Below are 23,281 nucleotides of genomic sequence, written 5' to 3'. Positions count from 1 at the left end.
AAAAAACCAGAGTGAACGGAAGCAAATACTGTTGAATGATGATGCACAGAGGAGATTGTAATCATTGCAATAAAATGATGGTGTAAAGCCAATATGCTCCCATATAAACTATCACTCAGTTCATAATAAAAAAAAAAAAAGTAAAAGAAGAATCAGATCTTTGCTGGGCTTGAATACATCTCCTAAACGAGCATTCGTTATTCCTTAGACAAAACAGCTACTCTCATGTACCTCAATTCTGTTGTGTCTAGGTTTACCTCCTAGATCAGAAAACCAAAGCTGGGGGAAACAGCTCCATTGCCCTTCCATGTGTCTAAAGATGTTAGAGGCTGTGAACCAGCCAGAAGAAGTTGGACTACACAATAATGAAGAAAGTCAGCACCACCAAAGCAGATGATAAAGTAAAAAGAATCTCAATGTGTTCCAGCAACTGGACATGGGTCCTGTGTCTTCATTGCTCCACAGAGTCTTCCTAAGAGTTGGAAATGCTCCTGTCAATGCTGAGCTTCTGCAGTAATTGTTCAATAAAGAAACTCAAGGCAAGTTTCAGGCCATTGGTCATCAAGAATTCATGGAAACAAATTTTTAAAAACAATACATGGTAAAAGACTGATTTTTATTATTTATAAACATTTTAATTGAATAAAAGTCTTTGTACAAAATGAAGCACTTTATTGTACAAAATTTTGAACTAGCTCAAGTTTACAATCATAAAAATTAGAACAATACGAAAATGATTATACTATGGGACTAAGGAGAATATCAGGGGAAATTGAGTTTTTACTAGGAAAATGATCAATATACAATGTTATCATTTAACTGAATTGTTTCTGATCCTAATGCTTAATCTTATCACAAACTTGACATAATAAAATGATTTTGGGGAATTGATTTGAAATCAACACTGTGGTGTTTGGCTCTCTATATACATATATTAGGACTATTTGTATTCTCATGAAAATTCATAGAAAAATATATATAGTGAGAAATCAATATTCTTCAGATTTTGTAGATGATTTTAATCTGATTCATCACTACTAAAGTAAGAGCTGTCACAATATTCAGCCGTGTAGAGAAATTTATGAATGATTGGGTTCATCTTCGGTATCCAGTGTCGTGGAACCAGGTATGTTGAAAGGTTAAAGAGATCTACAAATACCTTGTACCTGTCACTGGAAAAACATATATACAGACATTTTAGATTCATTAACACAAAATATTTTAAAGTTTATATCCAAAAAATTCACATCTAAGTTATTATATTTTGTCATAAGCAATTTGTATTCAATGTTTATATTATACATATGTAAGATATATATATATTATACATGTAGGTGGTGAAACAGTTAATAACTCAGCTACTAAACTAAAAGATTTGGGGATCTGCTTCTGTAAAGATTACAGACAAGAAAACACTATGGGGGTAGTTCTAGGTCAATAAGGTTGCTATTAGTCAGAATTAAATCTCTGGTACACAACATTATAGATTAAAATTAAGACTGCCTAGTTCTTACTCCACCTTCCAAAATCATGCCTATAAAACAGTATTAGGTGTTTGGTTGATGTAGAGCATGTGTGCCTGGCTTAGAACCTAGAGGTATACTACTGTCAGGCTGTTTCTCTCATGTTCTACTTTTAAAAGGATGGTATGCAAACTAATAAATTTACACGCTATGTTGTTGTTAAGTTCCCTTGTGTTGGTTCTACTCATAGCGACCCTGTAGTAGGTTTCTGAGGACAACTGGTGGGTTCGAACTGTCAACCTTGTAGTTAGCAGTCCACTGCTTATACTACAGTGCCACACCAGGACTCAGACCATATCAATTTCTTAATTGTTCATTGGGGAATATATCCCAACTACAAATTAGTTGAAAAATAGTTGCCATGATGGACTAACACGTTGAAATAACATCTTAAACGTATAATGTATATTTGTAAAAGTAGTTTTAGAATTCCTTTGGAGTTTGACAGTCAACTACTTCACAATATTCAGTATTATAACAGGAGAATACTATCCTTTAAAGTCAAATAAATATAGGTTCAAGAACTAGTTCTATCATGTACAATCATTTTGAACAAGTTTTTATTAAAACCCTCAGTGCCATGGTTTCTTATTTTATATAATAAAAACTGTAATTTCTTCCTTCTGGGTCTTTGTGAAGTTTAATGAGATGCTGATACACTGGAAATAATTAGTTTATGGGAATTTTTCCCATGATCACACCTGTGCTTATTTTGTACAACCACTGGCTATTTAATGAGGTTTTTCCACCAGAAAAAGAAACTATGACAAATTGATGAAAATGCAAGCCAAATAATTTAAAAAATCAATGTGGGGTTTATTCGCAGGGAAAGTTAGAATATATTTTTTAAAAATGATGGAAGTTAAAACCCATGAATTTAAAACAAGGATAAAATAATTTGCTATGAGGAATTTGGGGGCTAAATGTGAACATCCAATTTATTCTTACATTGAGTATGCTTTCCCAAATGGACGTGTGTAAGTTTTTCCAACAAGATGCCTCGCTTCCTTCCTTCCTTCTTGTGTTCCTTCCTTACTTCATCTGGCCAAGATGACATTAGTGAATAATGCTGGCAGTTTCAATCTAGTCAAATTCTTGAGCCAGAATTGGTGGAAGACATTTCTGCCTGGCTATAACCAATATTTACTCCTGTGGTGTTGTAGAATAAGTGCAGGATTGCAAGGTCAATTTGAACCACAAAATCGGCAGCTCAAAATCACCACCTGCTACTCTGAAACCCTACACAGGGTTACTATGGGTCAGAACCAACTCTATAGCACTTAACAACAACAACAGTTCCTCACAAGTCATTTAGTCATTGGTTCTATGTCCGTTTTCATCACCAGATCAAATGATGAACTTCAATAATTAATAATTTTATACAAAGAATTCCAAAGATCGCAATTTAAAGCAAACACAACATCATTGCTGTCAAATCAATTTCACCTTAAGGCCACCACCCATTGCCAGAGTAGAGAACTGTACCACATAGACTTATCAATGGCTGATATTTTGAAAGTAGATCATCAGGATTTTCTTTCAAGGTATCTCTGGATGGACTTGAACTTCCAACCTTTCAGTCAGAGTGGAGTGCATTAACCCTGTGCATCATCCACAGACTTTTAAATATCTTATGTAACTAAAATATGTTGTCAGAAAGTCAAACAGGAGCAAATATAGTGACTTTTTCTAGACAATGCCCAAATATACGGGAAAACAGAGACTTGGGAACAACCAGCAAGATGAAAAGGTGGCTTTCCTCTCTTACCTCACAGTTGAGCGCAGGTACTGATAGCCTGAGGATCCACCAGTGCCAGCCTTGCTACCCAGCATTCTGTGCACCATGCAGACGTGGTTATCTAGACAAACACAAATTACTCCATGGATAGTTTACTGCCATTAATTTCTTAATGGTTTACAAGCAAGGGGCTGGTAATGATTATTGCCTCTGAGCAAAGTCTGACCCCTTATCAGGTAGCCATATGGAAGGTTCATGAGTGAAAGTCTGAAGAGACCCTTAGGTTGCCTGGCACCCCACTGTGGGAGGTTACGTGCATTTTACTCCATTCAACATTACATTTGGTTTGTCAACTGAATAGGGCAGAGCAGGGCCACATTATTATGACTTCCCTAAGTCATTAGAGCTTTTGCTTAGTGAATGCCTTCCTCAATTTAAAAAGAAAATGAAAATTCTATTTTATAATTAAATTGGCATAAAGGTAAGCATATTAATATCATATACTGGTATTAAATCATTGTCTTTGAGCTATAAGATCATTTTCTTCTTTGTGATTTAAAGTAGATTTAAACATTCTCATAGGTCTACAAAAGTATTGTAGACTTTAGGCACAGGCCTACTATGTTTACTGGATCAGTCTGTCCTGAGAGTGTCAGACTGCTTTTTAAAACTACAACTCAGCCATACATAGAAGAGGAAAAAGGAGAGAGAGAGAAAGCAAACAGAAGAAGGAAAGAACAGGATGATGAGCTAAGGACAGGGTGGAGGAGGAGAGGACTCACATCTCCATTTTGTCATTAGTGTATCTATGTCCATTAGAGAAGTCAGCAATTGAAATGGGACCTGGAATCTAGGCTCTTCCCTAAAAAAAAAGAAATAAATCTGTTCAAACAAATGCAGTATATTAGGAAGAGCATGAATTTTATAATCAGTCATTCTTGGAAATAAGTGTCAACGTTGCCTCTTAGGTGCTGTGCAGCTTTGGACTACTCTCAATCTCAGTTTCTTCATCTCAAAAATTCAGTTTGTAACATTCATGTAAAAAATCTAGAATATTTCATATAATATGCATGAAATGAATAGACTGAATCACACATAGTATAGATTATCGCTAAAAATTTGCTCAAAAGTTTCTTCAGACAACAATCATCAACAAGATTCTTCTAGGTACAAATAATGAAACACAAAGACAATGACTGTTTTTATTTCCTGTCTTTCCATATAACCCTCAACTCTCTCAACACATTTTCTGTTCAGAGCACGTAAAGTTGAGTAACAAGACTTTAGCAAGAGTTTAGGAAAAGAATAAAAATCGTTTATGCTGACATTCTGAAGTAAGCTCTATGAGAGGATTAAATAAATAAATCTATAAATCCAAGGAAGGAAAAACAATCCAGTAAACAGGACGAGGTAGATGAGGCCACTTTGCTAGTAGGCCACCCATTGCTGTTCTGCATTAAATTCATGAGGAGGAAACCCTCACACACAAGGAGGAAGTGGACATTTGAGGGACATCTTAAACATCTTAGACAGAAAAGTCAATTTTGCATGAACTTGCTAAATAATAATAATAATAAAAAAAACTTATAAGATGATATCCCTTAATTCATTTTTGTCATTTTATAAAACAGGGGGAAAAAAAATCTGATAATGTTGCTGAAAGAACACATTCACCAAGTTTCTAAAATAGAATAAAATTTGTTTCCTTAAGAAGCTCTATGTCACATCATACTTTGTAGCATTTCATAAAAATGGATAGTTGCTTATTTTGTGAATGTGTGTGTGCGTTTACCCAATTCAAGGATAAATCTACATCCTTACCATATACAAGTGAAAATGCTCATGAAGCCTCACTGCTTCCCTGAGTCCCTAAGTTATTTTCTGTTTTCTCTTTAACCTGTGTGACTGTAAGAAACTGATTGCAGCCCGTAAGGGTTGTTCTTATTAGTTATGCCCACTCTTTCAATTTCAGATTTGCATTTCCTCTTCTTCTTTGCATACCTGTAAAAATATATCATCAGTGCTCCCTGAAGCGCTCGGTATGACAGCCGTCTTTCACCTGAAAAATACACAATGAGCTTTAGTTTAATAGGTATTTTATTAATTTTGGCATCATTACCATAAATAATTAAGTTTCCTGTATGTCTTTAATAAATAATGTGAGTTTTATTTTTAAATTGTTAGTCCTAAACTCTGGTAGCGTAGTGGTTACGAGTCAGGCTCCTAACTTTAAGGTCAGCAGCTGGAAACGATCAGCCGTTCTGTAGGAGAAAGATGAGGCTTTCTGCTCCCTAAAGATTTATAGACTTGGAAACCCTATACAGGGTAGCCATGAGTCAGAACCAACTCCACGGCACACCATCAACAACAACAACCCCATGTGAAAACCTATTATATATAATATTATTTTAACTTTATAAGACAAACTTTAAACTCTCAAATCACTAAAATGTCATTTCAGGGCAATATGTAGAAAATAATTATGAATAGGCTTCATTTGAAGTCATTTTCTCAAATTTATTTAAAGACAGTCTACTTCACTTCGAGGTGCGTAAAAATTATCTAAAATCTCATTTGTGTGCTCTCATACAATGCTTCATACCTTATTGTAGAAAACAACACTTTGCAATTGTTTAATTGTTTGTTTGCTTCATTGATTTTTTCAAGAAACTGAGACTAATAACTTTTAGGTTTACAGACTTTTAATACTAGTTTCTTTTAAAACTGTCTTTTAATTATACCTTGTACTTATAAAAATTTAGTTTTTATTTCTGTTTTCAAAAATGTTTTCTGCAGCTTAGAATACAAGTTCCAAATATGATAAACACAAAACTTTAATATATTTTTTAAATGGGGGTTAATTAGTGAAGGCACTGATTAATTCCTTAGTAACAATAATAATTGTTGGTGTTGCAAACCATAGGAGTATGAAGATGGGTGGTTTAAGCCACCAAGCAAAAACAGAAGTCTTGACAATCTGCTTTCACTAAGATTACAGACAAGAAAATCTTATGGAGTAGTTTTACTCTAACAACACATGGGGTTACCAGGAGTCAGAATCAATGCAACAGCAATCACAATACTATCAGCTGTGCCAAAAGTCAAAATGTGTACTTTTTCTAGCCTGCTTGAGAAACGTATTTCTTCTGAAAAGCCAGCTTTGTCCTCACAGTCGTTTTCCCTTCTCTCTCCTACCTCAACTCAAATATTTAAAATCACAAAAATTATCCTTCAATCTGTTCCTATTAAGCTATAATTTATTTGAAGAAATATGTTCAATGTATTTTGATAATCCTAATGTCTGACATAAGTATGAAACTATGATTACTAACATCTTTGAAATAAACTGAGCATAGAAAACTAATAACATCTCATAGATAACATTCTTGTATTTATGAGTAGCATATTAAGTTTTATTCTATTTCCCCCAGGCAATGTTTGATAGTCTTATCTAATTATATCTTAATCTCACATTCCTAAATGCCATAATACCTTTGCTGAGGAGATGTTCATGGCGTTTCTCATCAAATAAAGATAGTAACACCTCTTTTTGCTTCTGGAATTCAGCCATTTGTTCCTCTTTTTCCTCTGAATCTTCCCTAGCCTGTGGAGAAAATACTGCACTAAATTCCCCAAAGAAAAAACAGTTTCTTATTTTGCCAATAGAAATGAACATTCCAGTGATCAAATGGGTGTATTTGGAGCATTTACTGTATTATCCAATATTACAAATTTTATTTTGTGAAAGACACATTCCACACACTCATGGGTTGTATCCTTTTATGTAAGTTAAATTCATTCATTAAATTCAAATAATCATTTTATAAATATTACAAGAAATAGATTCAGATGGATAAAATTGGAGCTAGCCATAGTGGTCAGTAGTGATCTAATTTTAGGAAGAAATTACTTAGCAAAAGAGGCAAAGTAAACTACTAGGAAAAAAGTAAGGATTCTTACAAGAACTGTGAACACTACTGAAATTCTATTTCCAATATTGCATTCTGTGAATAAAATTTCTTGGAAAACCTGTCTTCTTTTTTAAATCTATTCAATATATACTTATCCCTTTAAAGAGGTTTTTCTTTGAATTAATAATTATTTTAGTTGAAGCTAATCCCATTATCTTTGATTCAACAGAATGACCACACTGTGTAACATATTCTTATCAATTAATTGCTGATACATTAAATAAACATCTAATGTGCACCTATTGTCATTTGTCTTGATAGGTGATAGAGATAGAATTCTGAGAAAAAAAAGAGTCCCCTGACCTCACACAGTTTATATTCTAATTGGAATAAAACATTGATCAAATAATCATGTAGGCATCAAACTGCAACCACAGAAAATGCTATAAAGGATCAGTATCCGTGCCATAAACATTTATAGTAGTAAGGAAGCCAGAAAAGATCTTCCTGAAGAAGTATAAGTATGTCTTAAGACCTGAAGGATGAGAAGTGTTTGATTACAGAAGAGCATTAAAGTCCAGAGAATAATGCATACAATGGATCTGATGTTGAGTGAGAACATAACAATTTCAATAACTAAATGGGATCTAATAAAAGAAGTTCAGTATAGTTATACCATGCAAAATCATGAGAAGCCATATTGGCTAAGTTAAGGATTCATATCTTTATCCTAAAATCAACAGGAAAACTACAAAAAAGTTTTAGGCACATGGGATATGTGATCAAATTTGCATCTTGAAAAGGTTACTCAGACAGTAGCATGAAGAATAAATTGAAATTGAGCAACTGAAATAGAGAAGATAGTTTAGAGGCTGTAATTTTAGTACAGATGAAAAACAACGGCAATATAGGAGAATTGCTGGGGAATTAAAGGGAGACTGTTGGCCTTAGGTCAGTTCTGAGTCATATCAGATACTATGTTCAACAGAATCAAACACTGACCAGACCAGTCTTGTATCATCTTCACAATTATTGCTATGCTACAGCAGTTCGAAACTACCAGCCGCTCCGCGGGAGAAAGATGAGGCTTTCTACTCCCGTAAAGATTTACACCCTCGGAAACCCTGTACAGGGTCGCTATGGGTCGGAACCGACTCGATGGCACTTAACAACAACAACAACAACAGCCATTGCAGCAGCCACTATGCCATAAAGGGAGATATTTGACAGATATTTAGAAGGTAGAATTGGTAGGATTTGATAATAATTTGAATAAGTGAGTCGGGAAAGATCGGATACAAAAGATCATTCATAGGTGTCAGCCTTGAAAAACTAGATAGTTTGTAGGAGACAAATTTCCCCAACTTGGAGAAGATCATGTTGATATGTGCATGGACAGAGGTGGTGATTTCAAACATTTAGTTTTGTCTGTGTGCATTTGAAAAACCCAAGAGTAGATTCATGGTCTTAAATCTAAGGACACGTCTAAGCCACAGATAAATATTTTGAATTTTCAAGGTATAAATAATGAGGGGATGGGTATAAATGAGTTCATCTCGTGAAGGAGAATAGAATGGATCAACACCAATGTATTTAGATACTCCACCATTTACTAGACAGAGAACAAAGTATGAATCTAAAAAGAGGGTACAGAAATGGAAACCAGGGAATTAGATGGAAACAGTGTCCTGCCAGCAAATACAAATGTTCAAAAAAGATTCAGTAGTCATTACTATTAAATGCTACTGAAAGGAAAATGAAAAGATTAGATTTAGGTACATAGTAGAGATCATTTGTGAAGATAGATTGAACTGGTTGGAGGAGTAGATGAGAAATGAAGAAATAATTATCTTAACTACTGTTCTAAATGCTTAATAAATTCTAATCAAATTCAGTGCTTATACTTATCCTATGGTGGGTCTTAAGAAGTGGAAGTGGGAATTTGAACCCATGCAGTGTCACTTCAAAGTTTGTGCTTTAAATACGACCATTGTGATGGTTAAAGTTTTGGGTCAACTTGGCTGGGCCAGTGTTCTCAGTGGTTTACCAGTTAAAATGTAGTTACAACCTACATAATGAGATCCAATATAATGTAATTACCGCCATGATATGATCTTATGGGATCAGTTCTGATCTGATATAATTATTCTGTGTTATAAATCCTCCCTCCTGTGATGTTAATGAGTCCAGATGCAATCTACAGGATTAAATTTTATCTTGAGTAGATCTCTTCTGAGAGATACATGGAGAGAGAAGTCAATAGAGATGGAGGGACCCACAGCCACCAAGAACTAAAAACCAGGAGTGGAGTATGTTTTTTGGACCTGGAGTCCCTGCATTCTAAAGCTCTTAGATACAGAGGAAAACTGATGCCAAGACACATGGAGATCTCCAAGGCATGATGGGTCTGCAGATGCTAAAAAGGACACAGAGATCTTTCTCCAGAGTCAGCATTCTGGATTCGGACTTCTAACCTTCTAAACTGTGAGAATAAATTTCTGTTTGTTAAAGCCATCCATCTGTGGAATTTCTGTTATATAACTAGATAACTAAGACACTTATGCAGCCAATCAAAATATAAAACACAAGGGTAAGTTAAAATGATTGCTGTTATGCTTCCATCACAGTTTATTCTAAACAAACCATTTAAATATGTCTGTAATCAGTGAATGACTACAGACCACTCCTCTCAGTCATACACTTGTCTTAGTCTGTTTAGGGTAAGGGTCCACTCAAAACATCCTTGAGGATCTCAAATGATATCCTTTTAAATGTTCTTTAAGTTTGGGGGGGGGGGGGGAAGAAGTCTAACAAGACAAGATCAGGGCATAGGGTGGATGGGATACAGTTTACCAAGAAGATGCCCTTGCTACCCTTGAAAAATGAATAGGTGCATTGTTGTGATGGGGAAAAAAATTCTCAGCACAACTTTCCTAACCTTTTTTTCACCAATGCAGTTTTCAATGTCATTAAAGCTTTATAATAAATGCCTATATTTGTTCTGTGTCCTTCAACACAATCTATAAGATTACCCCACTGGAATTCCAAAAACAGTCATTCAAACCTCTCTGCCTTAAATTTAACTGACCTCACCTATGTCCTGAGAGGCCACAGTTTTGATTGGATTTTTAAAAAAATTTTAAGGCTATCCTAAACAGACTAAGACAACTGTGTTACTTGAGACCATTTTTATGTAGCAATCCACTGGTTGCAGACACATGTTTTAAGACTTTTGTTTGGAATAAAACCTTGCATGTATAAGTCAGTCATGTAATACATCCCATGATAAGACATCTATAAAGAAAAAGAAGTGAAGAAAAATTGAAATTTAAGAGAAAAATGAAGAATGATAAAAATAAAATTCCCAAAAACTTCTTTAATAAAGGTAATATTACTCAAATATCATAAATACCTGAATCCTTATGAATTCCTCTTCCAGGCCTTTTACAATATTTTTTTCAAAATTTCCCCAGAAGTTAAATCCATGTGGTTCTAAACCTGGTGTTCTTTCCAGCCATGCCTTAAGTAAATAATATTTTAGGTGACTATATGAAAATATTTAAAATATGCAAAGTACATTATAACTAAAATATATAAATTTGAACCAGTAAATTTTATAGTTTTGAGAAGTACATGTCATAAATTTTAATTTATTTATTAAATAGCAATTGATCATATTTTATTTTCTAAAGTCTTAGAATAATCAATAATTTTTACTATTCCTTATTTATTTAAAAAATACATGATGACAGGAATCTCAAATTTGTTCTATGTCTATGAAGTCATTACTTTAATAAGGTCTTCTGGTGGTTTATTTTCTCAAAATATCTATGTCTTAGTGTTGTCGCTGGTGTTAAGTGCCTTCATGTTGGTTCTGAATCAATGATTATGGGATATATGAAAGAAATAGAGGTGAGTCCACAAAGTTCATTGAAAATTGGAATAGAAAGATAAAGGGCTGCCAAGTAGTAGCTGGTAGGTTTGAACCACAAAGCTTTTGGTTAGCAGTCCAAGGCTTATCATATAGTACCACATCAGTCTTAATAGCTGAAGGAATGTGAGGACATGGTATAATTAGGACTTTGTGATATCAACTGCCCACAGTTGTTTTAAGATGCGACACACTTTTTAAATCTAGACACAAAACTTAATCCATGCATCTCTCTGGGTTCCCATTAACCAATTTTGAGTTTCTGTATTAGCTTTGTGAGTTTTTCCCTACCTTTATAAGACTTTATATGATACTTACATATGATACATATACATAAAGCATTAACTCAAATAAACATTTATAATATTTAGGGAATTATAGTCTAACTCACCAGAAGAATAGTTTGATTTGCAAAGGCAAAGTTTTTAAAAACCACATACGTTTTACTTATAAATTTACTTGGAAGGAACAAATGGATAATTCCACAAGACTATTTATAGACCAAGCTAAGAAATATCTGAGCAGTCTATTAGTCTACTATTTAGTTTTGTTAAGAAATATACCAAACTGGTGGCAATTATCAAATATGGGATATAATAAAGGAAATGGAGGTTTACAAAGTTCATGGAAAAATGGAATTGTTAGATTATGAAATTTTTCCATAAACTTGTTAAACCCCCTTGTACAAGTTATTAAATAATGAGCCACATTCAGTTTAAAATCAGCTCAATGATGGTTACTTAGTAGAGATGTTTACAAAGATTGCTTTAATTAGATGAGTTGTTGCTGTTAGTGAGTGCCATTCAGCCATCTGATTTCTGATGTCTTTGAAATGGTCCTGAATATTTTTTCTTGATATTTTAAGTATTTCAGCAAACAAAATTTACAAGTGTAAGTATTTTAGAAAACTCATTTCTGTTCTTCTTTTCACAAGTGATACAACTTTAATACGGATTTTAAAAATAAATTCGTGCAAAAGTAATTAACTAGATGCACTGAGTTACATTTTAGAGGAAGGACTTGAGGTTATACCTCCACTAGTTGCAGAAGTGTTTTTTCTTGCTCAGACTTCAATAGCAGTTCATTATCTTCTCCTTTGAAGTTATCACGATAATGTCTTCTGTTGTAAGGGACTCTCATACTCTGAAGAACACCAATCTTGTTTTCTAATAGACGGAACTGCAAACTCTGGAAGCCTGATGCTGGAGATAAATACTCTCTTTGAGAATAATTGGAAGAAGGAAAAGAGAAGAGAAAGGAAATTTAGGTTGAAAATAGAAATCACTATAATGGTCTCTGTATGTACTATAGTGAGAGTTTGTCCATTTCACTCTATTGGATATTACCAAGAATAAGAGCCACAAAGGCTAAGGGTATTTATGATTTATTGTTGTTATTATTGTTGTTAAGTGTCACTGAGTAGGTTTTGACTCATATCAACCCTGTATAGGGATTCTGAGGAGTGGCTGGTGGGTTTGAACTGCCAACCTTGCAGTTAGCAGTCCAGTGTTTATCCTACCAAGCCACCAAAAGCATTAACACTCTTACTTCAAATAACCATCCAAACTCTTATATCCTTGTGAACCTTCTTTATAAAGTTAGTACTAAGACTGAAGTTTTTTAAATCCCACAAAAAATAATTCTACCTCTCTTTTGTTGATTGAAAGCATACTGGAGATATTGCTTATTACATCATATAATGCATCTGATAAGTTCTTAGTAGTCATCAAGTTGATTCCTACTCATGACCACCCCATGTGTGAAGAGCAGAACTGCTCCATAGGGTTTTCAAGGCTTTCTGAAATTGATCTCCAGGACTGTTTACCAAATTGACTCTGAATGGATTCAAATCACCAACTTTTCAGCTAGTGCTTGAGTGCTTAACTGTCACCCTGGGACTGCATTAAAAATTCCCTTTAAATATTGCTTTCTCAAATTTAGGTACCAGAGAAAGCTTTTTCTCTTGACAGTTATTTCATTTCATTCCAGTTAGCTTTGATTCCATGAAAATTTAGAACTGAATTCCACGGACTGATACATAAATTATAATAACTGTTTTTCTTTCCTCTTTATTTAAATAAATCTTATTAGGCATCTTGGTAATCTTTTTAAGTTGCCTAAAATTCTTTTTGAAAATTATAAACAGGGTACACACAAAAAAATTGAAATAAATTGATGGCTTCATTTGCGTGTAAACCTTAGTGGTACAATGTACTTAATTACTTATTAAAGAGTTGGCTGTTAAAGACCTCATCATGTGCTTACATGGCAAGGTGTTATTAGTATGAGTGACTCTTCATATCACATAACATACACATGTTCTTTTTATCCCAATATTAGTGGATTAAAACAACAACAAAAAGCACAGATGCATACCTGAAGTCATTGAAATCCAAGGGAGTCATTGTTTCCAGAATGGAAAACTGTTGTACCAATAGTTTAAGGATCACTGATATTCTGTGCATCCGAGTAACAACCTTAAGCATATTCCTTTCATCCCTGACCTGACAGTTAAGAAATAAAGCAAAAAGCAGTCGATTACGATTCATAAAAGAAGGAAACAAGCTGTAACTAGCAGTATACTCATCATGCTTATTCACCTCCTTATCTTTGTCCTCTTTTTCTTCCTCTTGCTACTCTTTCTCCATCTCATTTTTTGTTTGATTTTTATTTTTAACTTTCATTACTAGTCCTATCTTCCTCTTCTCACAGTCAATGCTCACACTAATATTCATTAGAAATACAATTATGTTATGTAACAATTAAATGATTGCTATTAACTAACTTGAATGTAATCATCATTTATAACAATGTTTTTAAGAAGAGCAAATGTAAGTTGTAAAACAAGGTGCTTGAAACTGAATTTGAAGAAATCTTATAGCACCATGTAGCTTCAGGGTAGCAATGGCACTGGGAAAGTGGAGGGTCAGTGAAAAAGAGGAAGACCCCCAACAAGATGGACTGATTGAGTGGCTGCAACCATGATTTCAAATATGACAACAATTGTTGAGGGTGGCACAGGACCTGGTAGTGTTTCGTTCTGTTGTCCATAGGGTCATGATGAGTCAAAACCGACTCATTGGCACCTAGCCACAACAGTGCATTCCTGTTAATGTATTTTTATTATATTTTATTGTGTTTTTGGTGAAAGTTTACACAGCAAATTAGATCCTTAATTAATCATTCCTATACATATTGTCCAATAACATCGGTAACACTTCAAATGTGTCAAAATTCTCATGTTCATTCTGGCAATCTCTAATTTAAAGATTAACATTGCAACAAAATTTTGTCCTATGTACCTATATATGTTGAACTAACAGCAACTGAGTTGAGTGCAAAAAAAAAAAAAACTGAGAATATTTCTTTTTTTCTTTAAAAATATAAAGTTATATGGAAATAATTTAGAAAGAAATTTTAGGAAACTATTCCTCCTGATTTCAAAGCAAACTTCTCTCAGTTTTGTTTTACAAAAGGGTCAGGGTAATATGTGAACCACTGAGTTAGGATTAAGCAACACCTGGATAAATCTGTTCTTTATACTAGGGACAAATTTGCCATTGATGTAAATGGAGATGACATTTACATACAAAGAGAGAGTACTGTCTGTATAAGTATTTTTCCTATTTTCCAAATTCTCCTAGAGCAGATCTACAAAGTAGAAGATCTAAGGTGAAACCTAAATGGGTGTAGGAGGAGGCAACAGGATGCAAGGAGGAAGAGTGAAGCTCAAACTTCTGCAACTGTCGAATTCTCTGCACTGTCCTTCTACCATTCTTTGTCTTTCTGGTCCTCCCTGTTCCTTTTATCCTTCCTTATTCACCTTCCTCTCATTTTTTCCCACTTTTTCTTCCTCCTGCTATTCTCTCTCCATCTCTTTATTTTGTTGGTGTTTTTCTTTTATTTAACATTCCTCATTCCTAATCCTATCTTCCCACAGTTAAGATTCACACTAATATCCAATAGAAATACAATTCTGGTATGTAACAAGTAAATGATTGCTATTAACTAGCTTGAATGTATACATCATTTATAAGAATATTTTTCAGGGAAGAGAAAATATGAGTGCTAAACAAGAGCCTTGAAACAGAAATTTGAAAGAAATCTTAAAGCACCTTGTAGTTTCAGGGTAACAATGGCATGGGGAAAACCCACCTAAACTCTGTCCTCTCAGGATGGTGATTTTTGTTGTTATAATAACCACACATTTGGTGGTAAGTTTTGTTCATTGCTAAATATTTTCTATAGCTTTCATAAAATATATTAAACCAATATTTTGATATAATAACTTACATGGCCATTCTGAAAGATCTCTCTAACAGAATCTAATTCCCACAGGATTTGCTTAAACCAGAGTTCATATGCTGCAATAAAAGAAAAACCAAGAATTACATGGAGCTCTGTGACTATAATTATAAAGAGTGATATGAGCAACACATTAAAACAGATATAAAATGAAGTTTTTAAATCAACAAAGTCCAATCTAAGCACTATTGTATTTATATTCTCAATTTTATGCCAGAAACAAATATTGATAATGCATTGATAACACTTTAATATGCCAGACACATTATCTTAAATTTATTGTGTTCATTATTGTTATATCTATTCTTCTCAATATACCTATAAGTTAGTTCTTTTAAGGATGAGGCACATAATTCAGTCCTGGCTTCTTGCATACAGACTAGAGGTACATGGGATAGTATAAGTGATACGCAACTTCACCTACAGACTGATAAATTATTATCCACCAAACTAAGTAAAAACTGTAATATTTTAAGACCTTGACATTTTATAACTGTAACTTAAAGTGCAGTGGTTTGTTCTTTTGTGAGAATCTTAGCTATGTATAGACACAGAATAGATGGGAAAGTGATAAAACAATAGTGACAAGATGTCACTTTAAGGCCTGAGGAGCACCTGACCCAAGCCCGCTGACAGGTAAAAATATGTATGTAAGAGCTGGGCAATAAATAAGAAAGACTGAAGAAAAATCGGTGTTGGCAAAGAATGTTGAATATCATGGACTAACAGAAGAACAAATAAATCTGTCTGGGAAAAAGTACAGCCAGAATGTTCCTTTGAATTGAGGATGGTAAGACTAATATACTTTGGTCATGGTATCAGGAGGGAACAGTCCGTAGAGAAGGATATCATGATTGGTAAAGAAGAAGATCAGCAAATAATAAGGAAGGCCTTTAACAAGAAGGATAAACAAGTGACAGCAACAGATGTCTCAAACATAGCAATGATGGTGAGGACGATGCAAGACCAGGCAGTGTTTAGTTGTTACTGCACATAAAGTTGCTTCGAGTCAGAACTTACTCCAGGATACCTAGCAGCAATAACAACAGTACATCCTATTTGAAACTGCCATATGGGTAAAAGTTATGTTCCTACACTAATTAGGTAAACCCAATTCTGATTTCATTTTTTGTTTAGAGAGACTTGTTGTTGTTAATGCCGTTGAACTGATGCTGACCCACAGCAACCCTGTATAGGGTTTCCAAGGGGCAGCTGGTGAGCTTGAACCACCAACCTTGCAGTTCAAACAACTTTGCAGTCTGACGCATTAGCCCACAGTGCCACACCACTTGGGGACACTAATTTTCATATTTATGCATAGAGCAAATCAAATATTTCTATTAGTTCATGGAAGCTATTTTTCAGGGTTAACTTTGTGCTATAGGAAAAATCTCCTTTTCTAATAAAGATAGCTACTATTTGACATCTACTTTTCATGTGCCATGCCTCTCATTCAATTTTCCCAGGAACTCTATGAGCAAGAAGAAAAAATACTGATCTTCAATTATCCACGTGTGGAAATGGAGGTTCTGAGACAGTAAAAATGACCGTTTATAATGGCAAAGAGATGAAATCCTGAAATTTACAGTTCCAAAGTGGTGCTACTGTGCTATGATCCCTGTCCTACTGATTTTCCTGGGTAAATCCACTATAGTAAATTTAAAAACAGGGTAAGTAACTCAGGAAGCTATTTTCTATTTTTACTTCCTTAACTCAGAAGTTTGTCAATTTAGCCAATCAGAGAGGCAAACAGCCCCTTAAAATCACACCCAAAATTGGCAGGGAAGAAGAACATAGCTACACATGAGTCACTGGGTACCGGTCATCAAGGAGACAGTGTTAGGGTACTGACAATCTCAAAACAAGTATTTTTCATATTTGGAGATCACAGACCTCTTTTAGAAATATATTCATTAAAATGGCAAATAATTTCAGATTTCAGAAATCTTATAAATACATAATTCTCAGCCATGAAGTAGTACATAAACAATCTTTGTCCTCAAGCTAAAAACCTCGATAGAGTAAATGCAGTGTACTCAAAATTTGTATTTTTGTCTAAAAATGGAACTGTGTAAGATTACATAAAACCACCGGAAATTTGATATTTTTCTCTTGAAAATAGTTTTTATTTAAGTTAAAATAAAATTTAACTTAAAATTTTATTTAAGTTGAGAAATGTTAACAACTTGCAAATTCTTTGTGAAATTTGGATGGAAATTCCCTTGTACAAAGCTAAAACCCCGCTTGACCCAATGAAGCAGTTTTGAAAGGTGATTATAAATCCTGGAATTAAGTCCTATGAGAATGTATGTGATAGTAAAATATTTTTAAGCACTTTAAACAGAGTCCTTAACCTTTCAGCATCTTAAAGCAAAAAGAATTGCAGGTACCCTTATTATTGATAAGTAATGCATGTGAGGAATTTATTCTCTTATCCTTGGCGCAACTTACCTTGATGAGTTATAATGAAAAGATGCTCATCATGGATTTTATTTCCTTTTATTTCACTTTGAAGCTCTTGTGCATTCAAAACTTTTTCCAGCTTAAAAAAGAAAAATAAACCGATTTTGAAAGGACAGAACTAGTTTATTGACTTTAATAAGTAGAATACAACACAGAAAAAATTCCCCTAAGTTCCCAGATTCTCAGGAATCAGTCCTAGTGTGGAGCTCAGAATAATTAACTGAACCACAAGGTCTGTTTGAACTATTAGGTCAGAAGTTCAAATCCACCAGCTGCTCCCTGGAAACCCTATACAGATCACTATGAGTCGGAACCAACTCCATGGCATCTAACAACAATTGAAAAGTCATAAAGAATGAATGGATTTTATGAATGTTATTACTAGAAGTTAGTATTTGGTAGGGTTCTAGCATAACAAATACTGTTATGTTACACTCTGAGAAATTGAGTACCCCCTTAGCCTATGAAAGGAGTCCTGGTGTGGCGATGAGGGTTAACGTGCATGACCCCAAGGTCAGTGATTCAAGCCCACCAGCCGCTCTGTGGAAACCCTATACATGGTCTCTCTGAGTTGGAACTGACTCAACAATACTTAACAACAACAAGCTTATAAAATGGCTGGTAAGACCTGCTAAACAAACTCAGCTGATTGACTTCTGCTGCCGTTTATTTCCCCAGAGAGCCTACTCAAAAGATCTTAACTTAATTTTATCAGTTCAGTTTTAGAAGCCCATCAATTAACATATCAAAGGCTTTGTTTATTTTCTTCTTAAAAGGAATGAAAGACAAAGTGGCATAAATATCAATGACTCATTTACAAATGCTGATGTTGCTAAGTGCTGTGGAGACAGCTGACTCATACGTGACCTTGTAAAGGGTTTCCAAGGAGAGACTGATGGGTTCAAATCTCCAGTCTTTTGATTAGCAATCTAATGCTTGTCCTACAATGCCACACCAGGACTCATTTGCTAATATCTCTTTTGTCAACTGAAGATTTCAAGAGAACTTTAGGTGCGGCTCTGCATGATAATGTGCAGGACTGCAGGGTCCGTTTGAGCCATAACGTCAGCAGTAATTGGAAACCCTATATAGGGTTGGAATCAACTTAATGGCACTTAACAACTACCTTCAACAGTACTACTTTATGATCAGGGATTTTTAAAGTTTTTTGTTTTTTTCTTTATACAGTTGCAGTTGGTATATAGGCCAGAATTTACTGACCAGCTCTTATTTATGTAAATTATGCAATGTTGGTATGCTGGACATGCTGTATTTTATCATTTAAAATCTTCCCAGAGTCTGGGTGACATGCACTGCTGTACAAAAGAATTTTCACCTATGTGTCTTTTGAATTGTTCTAACAAAAGTTGAAACAGCATGAATGTGTATGCTATCTTTCTTGCTATTAAGTGCTGTCGAGTCGGTTCCTCCTACCCATAGCCACCCTGTATAGGGTTTTTAAGAGCGGCTGGCGAACTTGAACTGCCAAACTTGATATCTTTAGATCCAGGAAACTATTTGGCCACTAATTAGTAGCCATATCCCTCTGTTACTTAGCAGAATTTGTTGTTGTTAAGTGCCGTCGAGTCAGTTCCGACCCATAGCGACCCTGTACAGGGTTTCCGAGGGTGTAAATCTTTACGGGAGTAGAAAGCCTCATCTTTCTCCCGCGGAGCGGCTGGTAGTTTCGAACTGCTGATCTTAAGGTTCGAAGCAGAATTTAGTGCCTAATAATGCTCCTTAAGGAGCTCTGGTAGCGTAGTGGTTACGAATCGGGCTGTGAACTGCAAGGTCAGCAGTTCAAAACTACTAGCGGTTCCGCGGGAGAAAGATGAGGCTTTCTGCTCCCGTAAAGATTTATAGCCTCGGAAACCCTGCACAGGGTCGCTATGAGTCGGAACCGACTCCACGGCACTTAACAACAACAATGGAAGCTCCTTAGCCCTTGAATCCTGCCACTTACATGCAGATAGTTCCCATAGATGAGTCCTCCTTTACTGGCTTTATTAACACCATTTTGTGATTTGTCTTCTTCACTGCCTTCTACAGGTGTTTTTTTAAAAGTATATCTGCAAATCCAATAAATGAGAAGAAAAAAGTTGCACTTGAGAAAGCACAGTTAACTAACAGGGGTACATAAAATTACCTTATTACTTTATATTCAGAGTTGACTATTAAAAACCTGTAATAATTTTTAAATTATTTTTTAATATATTAAAGAACGATGACAGTTTTCTTTGCTCTTTAAATTCATCATAGAATTTAAATAAAGCACCTATTCTTATTACTTCTAAGAGTCTAATCGCACTAAGAATTGAAGTAAGTACTCACCCGAAGTTGTTTCCTAAAAATGGGCATCCACTCATGGCAAAAACTTTGTTATCTGAGCAGCAACGCAGATTTGTCTCCTCATAGATCTCATTGACCTTTCCAGATGTTCTACAGCTGTCTTTTTATGTATCCTGCTCCTCCTGCACCAGCCAATCAGTATGCTTTGTGTACTCTTATCTGGGCTTCCACTTAAATTGATACAGAAACTAAACCTCTATCAACCTTAGAGTGTATTATCCTGCTGACAGTTTGTTTGCAAGAAAAGTGAGGCTGTTCTGCCAAACTGAATCATCTACCTTGTCAAGATTTGTTTTTATATCCAAAGTAACAAAGATTAAATAAATCAATAGAGGACAAGGTTTTGTTTTTTTGTTTTGTTTTGTTTCGTTTTTTTGAGCTGGGGGATGGGGGAATATTTAACTTCATTTGGAAGAATACATTTGGCATTATCTTAAGATGTATAATATGATGAGTTCATCTAAAACAAATATTTATTTGTGTCACATTCAGTGAGTCTTGTAACTCTTAAAGATCTGCCCTCTGATGCATCTGGGAAAACGAATTATTTGTATAACAGGCACAGAATACTTTCTCTAACTCCCTACTTTCATTCTATCGTCAAAATGCTTCTAGACCAAATTTTATCTTATTATTATTGTTAAATGCTGTCGAGTCAGTTGGGACTCATAGCAACCCTATATAGGGTTTCTGCGGAGCAGCTTGTGGGTTTCAACTGGTGACCTTGTGGTTTGCAGTCCAGTGCAACAGTGTCCCACCAGATGTCCAAGAGGTTGATTTATGACATACCCTTAAGCTTCCAAAATAACAATAGAATTTAAATGGGTGCAATGAATTTTTTGTTTACTGGTTCTATACCAAAGTCAGGGCACAGGAAATCATCCATGCTGTGTTACACTGTAAAGGATTTTATAACAAAAATAATCATGATCCCACAATTCTGAACAATGTTATAGATGAATTCTTCTTCTAGAAATTATAATTTATTATAAGTTTTAACAATTGCTTCAAAGTCTGTTGAGCAAGGTAGAAGTTTCACTACCTTGTTCTTGGTACAGCATTGGTGCTTATTAAGAATTACACATAGAGACAGCATTTCCCATTTATTGTACTCCCCAGAACCAGGTATTTTTGTTTAATTTCCTAAAGTAGTTAAGGAGTTGGTAACCTTATTTCCAGTAGTGACTCAGCCACTGATTAGCTGTTTCCTTTGGGGTAACTGATATAATCACTGTACATAACAAATTCCTTAACAAAAGAAACAAAGAAATGAAGGTAAATAAAATCTATTATAGTTTTAATGTGGTCGTGGTTCAAACTAAATCCTGATTTTATTACTATATGATAAATTATTACATGTTTAATGCAAAGCTTAGGAGCCCTGGTGTGGTGCTGTGGGCTAATGCATCAGACTGCAAAGCCATTTGAACTACAAGGTTGGCAGTTCAAACTGCAAGGTCACCAGATGCTCCTTGGAAACCCTATGCAGGGTCACTATAGATCGGAATCCACTTGACAGCGCTTAACAACAACAAAAATGCAAAGCTTTACAGAACTATAAGCAACATGAAAAGGTTTTGTTACAGGGAAGTAGGGAAATCACATACTAATCCTCATCTTCCCTTTGGCTTTTCACACATGACCCTTGGTTTGTTTACACACTGGAAAACTGACCTGTTGGGAGGAGGGGCAGGGTCAAGGTTCTTGATGTCTCTCCCTCAGAGTGCTTGTAAGCAGAGAAAGCTTAATACAATCTTTTTTCTCAACTTTGTTGTTCAACTACAAGTGTGCATTTACAAAGCATGTAGCTAAACAATCTATTCTTCTCTTGGGGTGAGGGCATTTTGGACAGAGAAATCACCTTCATTTACTAGTTAATACATTGGTGAGAGAAATTAAATAATCTTTTATCATCTATAAATTGGAAACATTAGACTTATTATTATTAGCTGAAACGCATAATAGTGTTAGCCATTTTTAAGTTAACAATTCAGTGGAGTTGGATAAAGTCACAATGGTATATAACCATCACATCCATTTAATTGCAACATAGTTGCAACACCACAAAAGGAAATTGCATACTCATTAAGCAGGAACTCTCTGTTTCCTCCTTTATTCAACCCCAGGCAACCACTAATTTGCTTTGTGCCTGAGTAGAGGTTACCTGCTCTAGAAATTCCATGTCAATGAAATCCTATAAAATATGACTGCTGTGTTAGGATTCTTTCACTCAGCATGTTTTTTAGATTCATCAATATTGTAACATGCATTGATAGTTTAAAATTTATAGTGGAATAGCACCCCATTGTACATACAACAAATACCATAATTCCTTCATTGAAGGAAATTCAAGTTCTTTCCACCTTTGGCCTATTATGAATAGTGATGCTATGAGCTTTCATGTACCTGTTATTTGTTTAAACTCCTGTTTTCAATAACTTTGAGTATATATCTAGTAGTGGAATTACTGGGTCATATGGTAATTCTCTGGAGTCCTGGTGTGACACTATAGGATAAGTACTAGGTTGCTAACCACAGGTCAGTGGTTCAAAACCACCAGATGCTTCTTGGTCAACTCTAATTTCAGAAGCCAGCTCTTCACCAGTCATATTTTGAGCTCCTTTCAACCTGAAGTGACTCATCTTCCAATGATATTCTGACAGTATTCTGGTACTACTTATGTTTTCATCTTCCAAAACCATATCTGACAATGTTCTGCTGCTACTAATAAGGTTTTCAGTGGATAAACATTCAGAAGTAGTCTGTCTTTCCTTCTTTCTAGTCTGTCTTAGTTTGGAAGCTCCACTGAAACCTGTCTACCATGTGTGACCCTGCTGGTATTTAGAATACTTGTGGTGTAGCTTCCAGAATCACAGCAACACGCAAGTCACCAGAGTATGGCAAACAGAGGAGTGGTGGGTTGAACCCATTGTTGCTATTGCTGTTGTTAAATGTCAAAGAGTTAATTCCGACCCATTGCTACACGGTGTAGGGTTTCCAAGAAGCAGCTGGTTAGCTTGAACCACTGACCTTGCAGTTCAAATGACTTTGCAATCTGATG

At 35.0% G+C, this 23,281-nt stretch overlaps 1 protein-coding gene across 1 annotated transcript; it reads right to left on the bottom strand.

Moving 5' to 3' along the window:
- Nucleotides 1–1,018: 1,018 nt before the first annotated feature.
- Nucleotides 1,019–20,237, bottom strand: TDO2 (tryptophan 2,3-dioxygenase). The gene is made up of 12 exons (XM_006867911.1): nt 20,203–20,237; nt 19,835–19,940; nt 17,860–17,950; nt 15,397–15,467; nt 13,480–13,607; nt 12,136–12,322; nt 10,585–10,692; nt 6,754–6,865; nt 5,263–5,320; nt 4,044–4,123; nt 3,292–3,382; nt 1,019–1,172 (listed from the first exon to the last, which is right to left on the bottom strand). Exons 1-12 carry the CDS (start codon nt 20,235–20,237, stop codon nt 1,019–1,021), a joined length of 1,221 nt encoding a protein of 406 aa, XP_006867973.1.
- Between the last annotated feature and the right edge of the window lie 3,044 nt (nt 20,238–23,281).

Source organism: Chrysochloris asiatica, unplaced genomic scaffold (assembly GCF_000296735.1).
Source record: "Chrysochloris asiatica unplaced genomic scaffold, ChrAsi1.0 scaffold00112, whole genome shotgun sequence".
Lineage (NCBI taxonomy): Eukaryota > Metazoa > Chordata > Mammalia > Afrosoricida > Chrysochloridae > Chrysochloris > Chrysochloris asiatica.
This window is presented reverse-complemented; position numbering and strand designations above follow the sequence as displayed.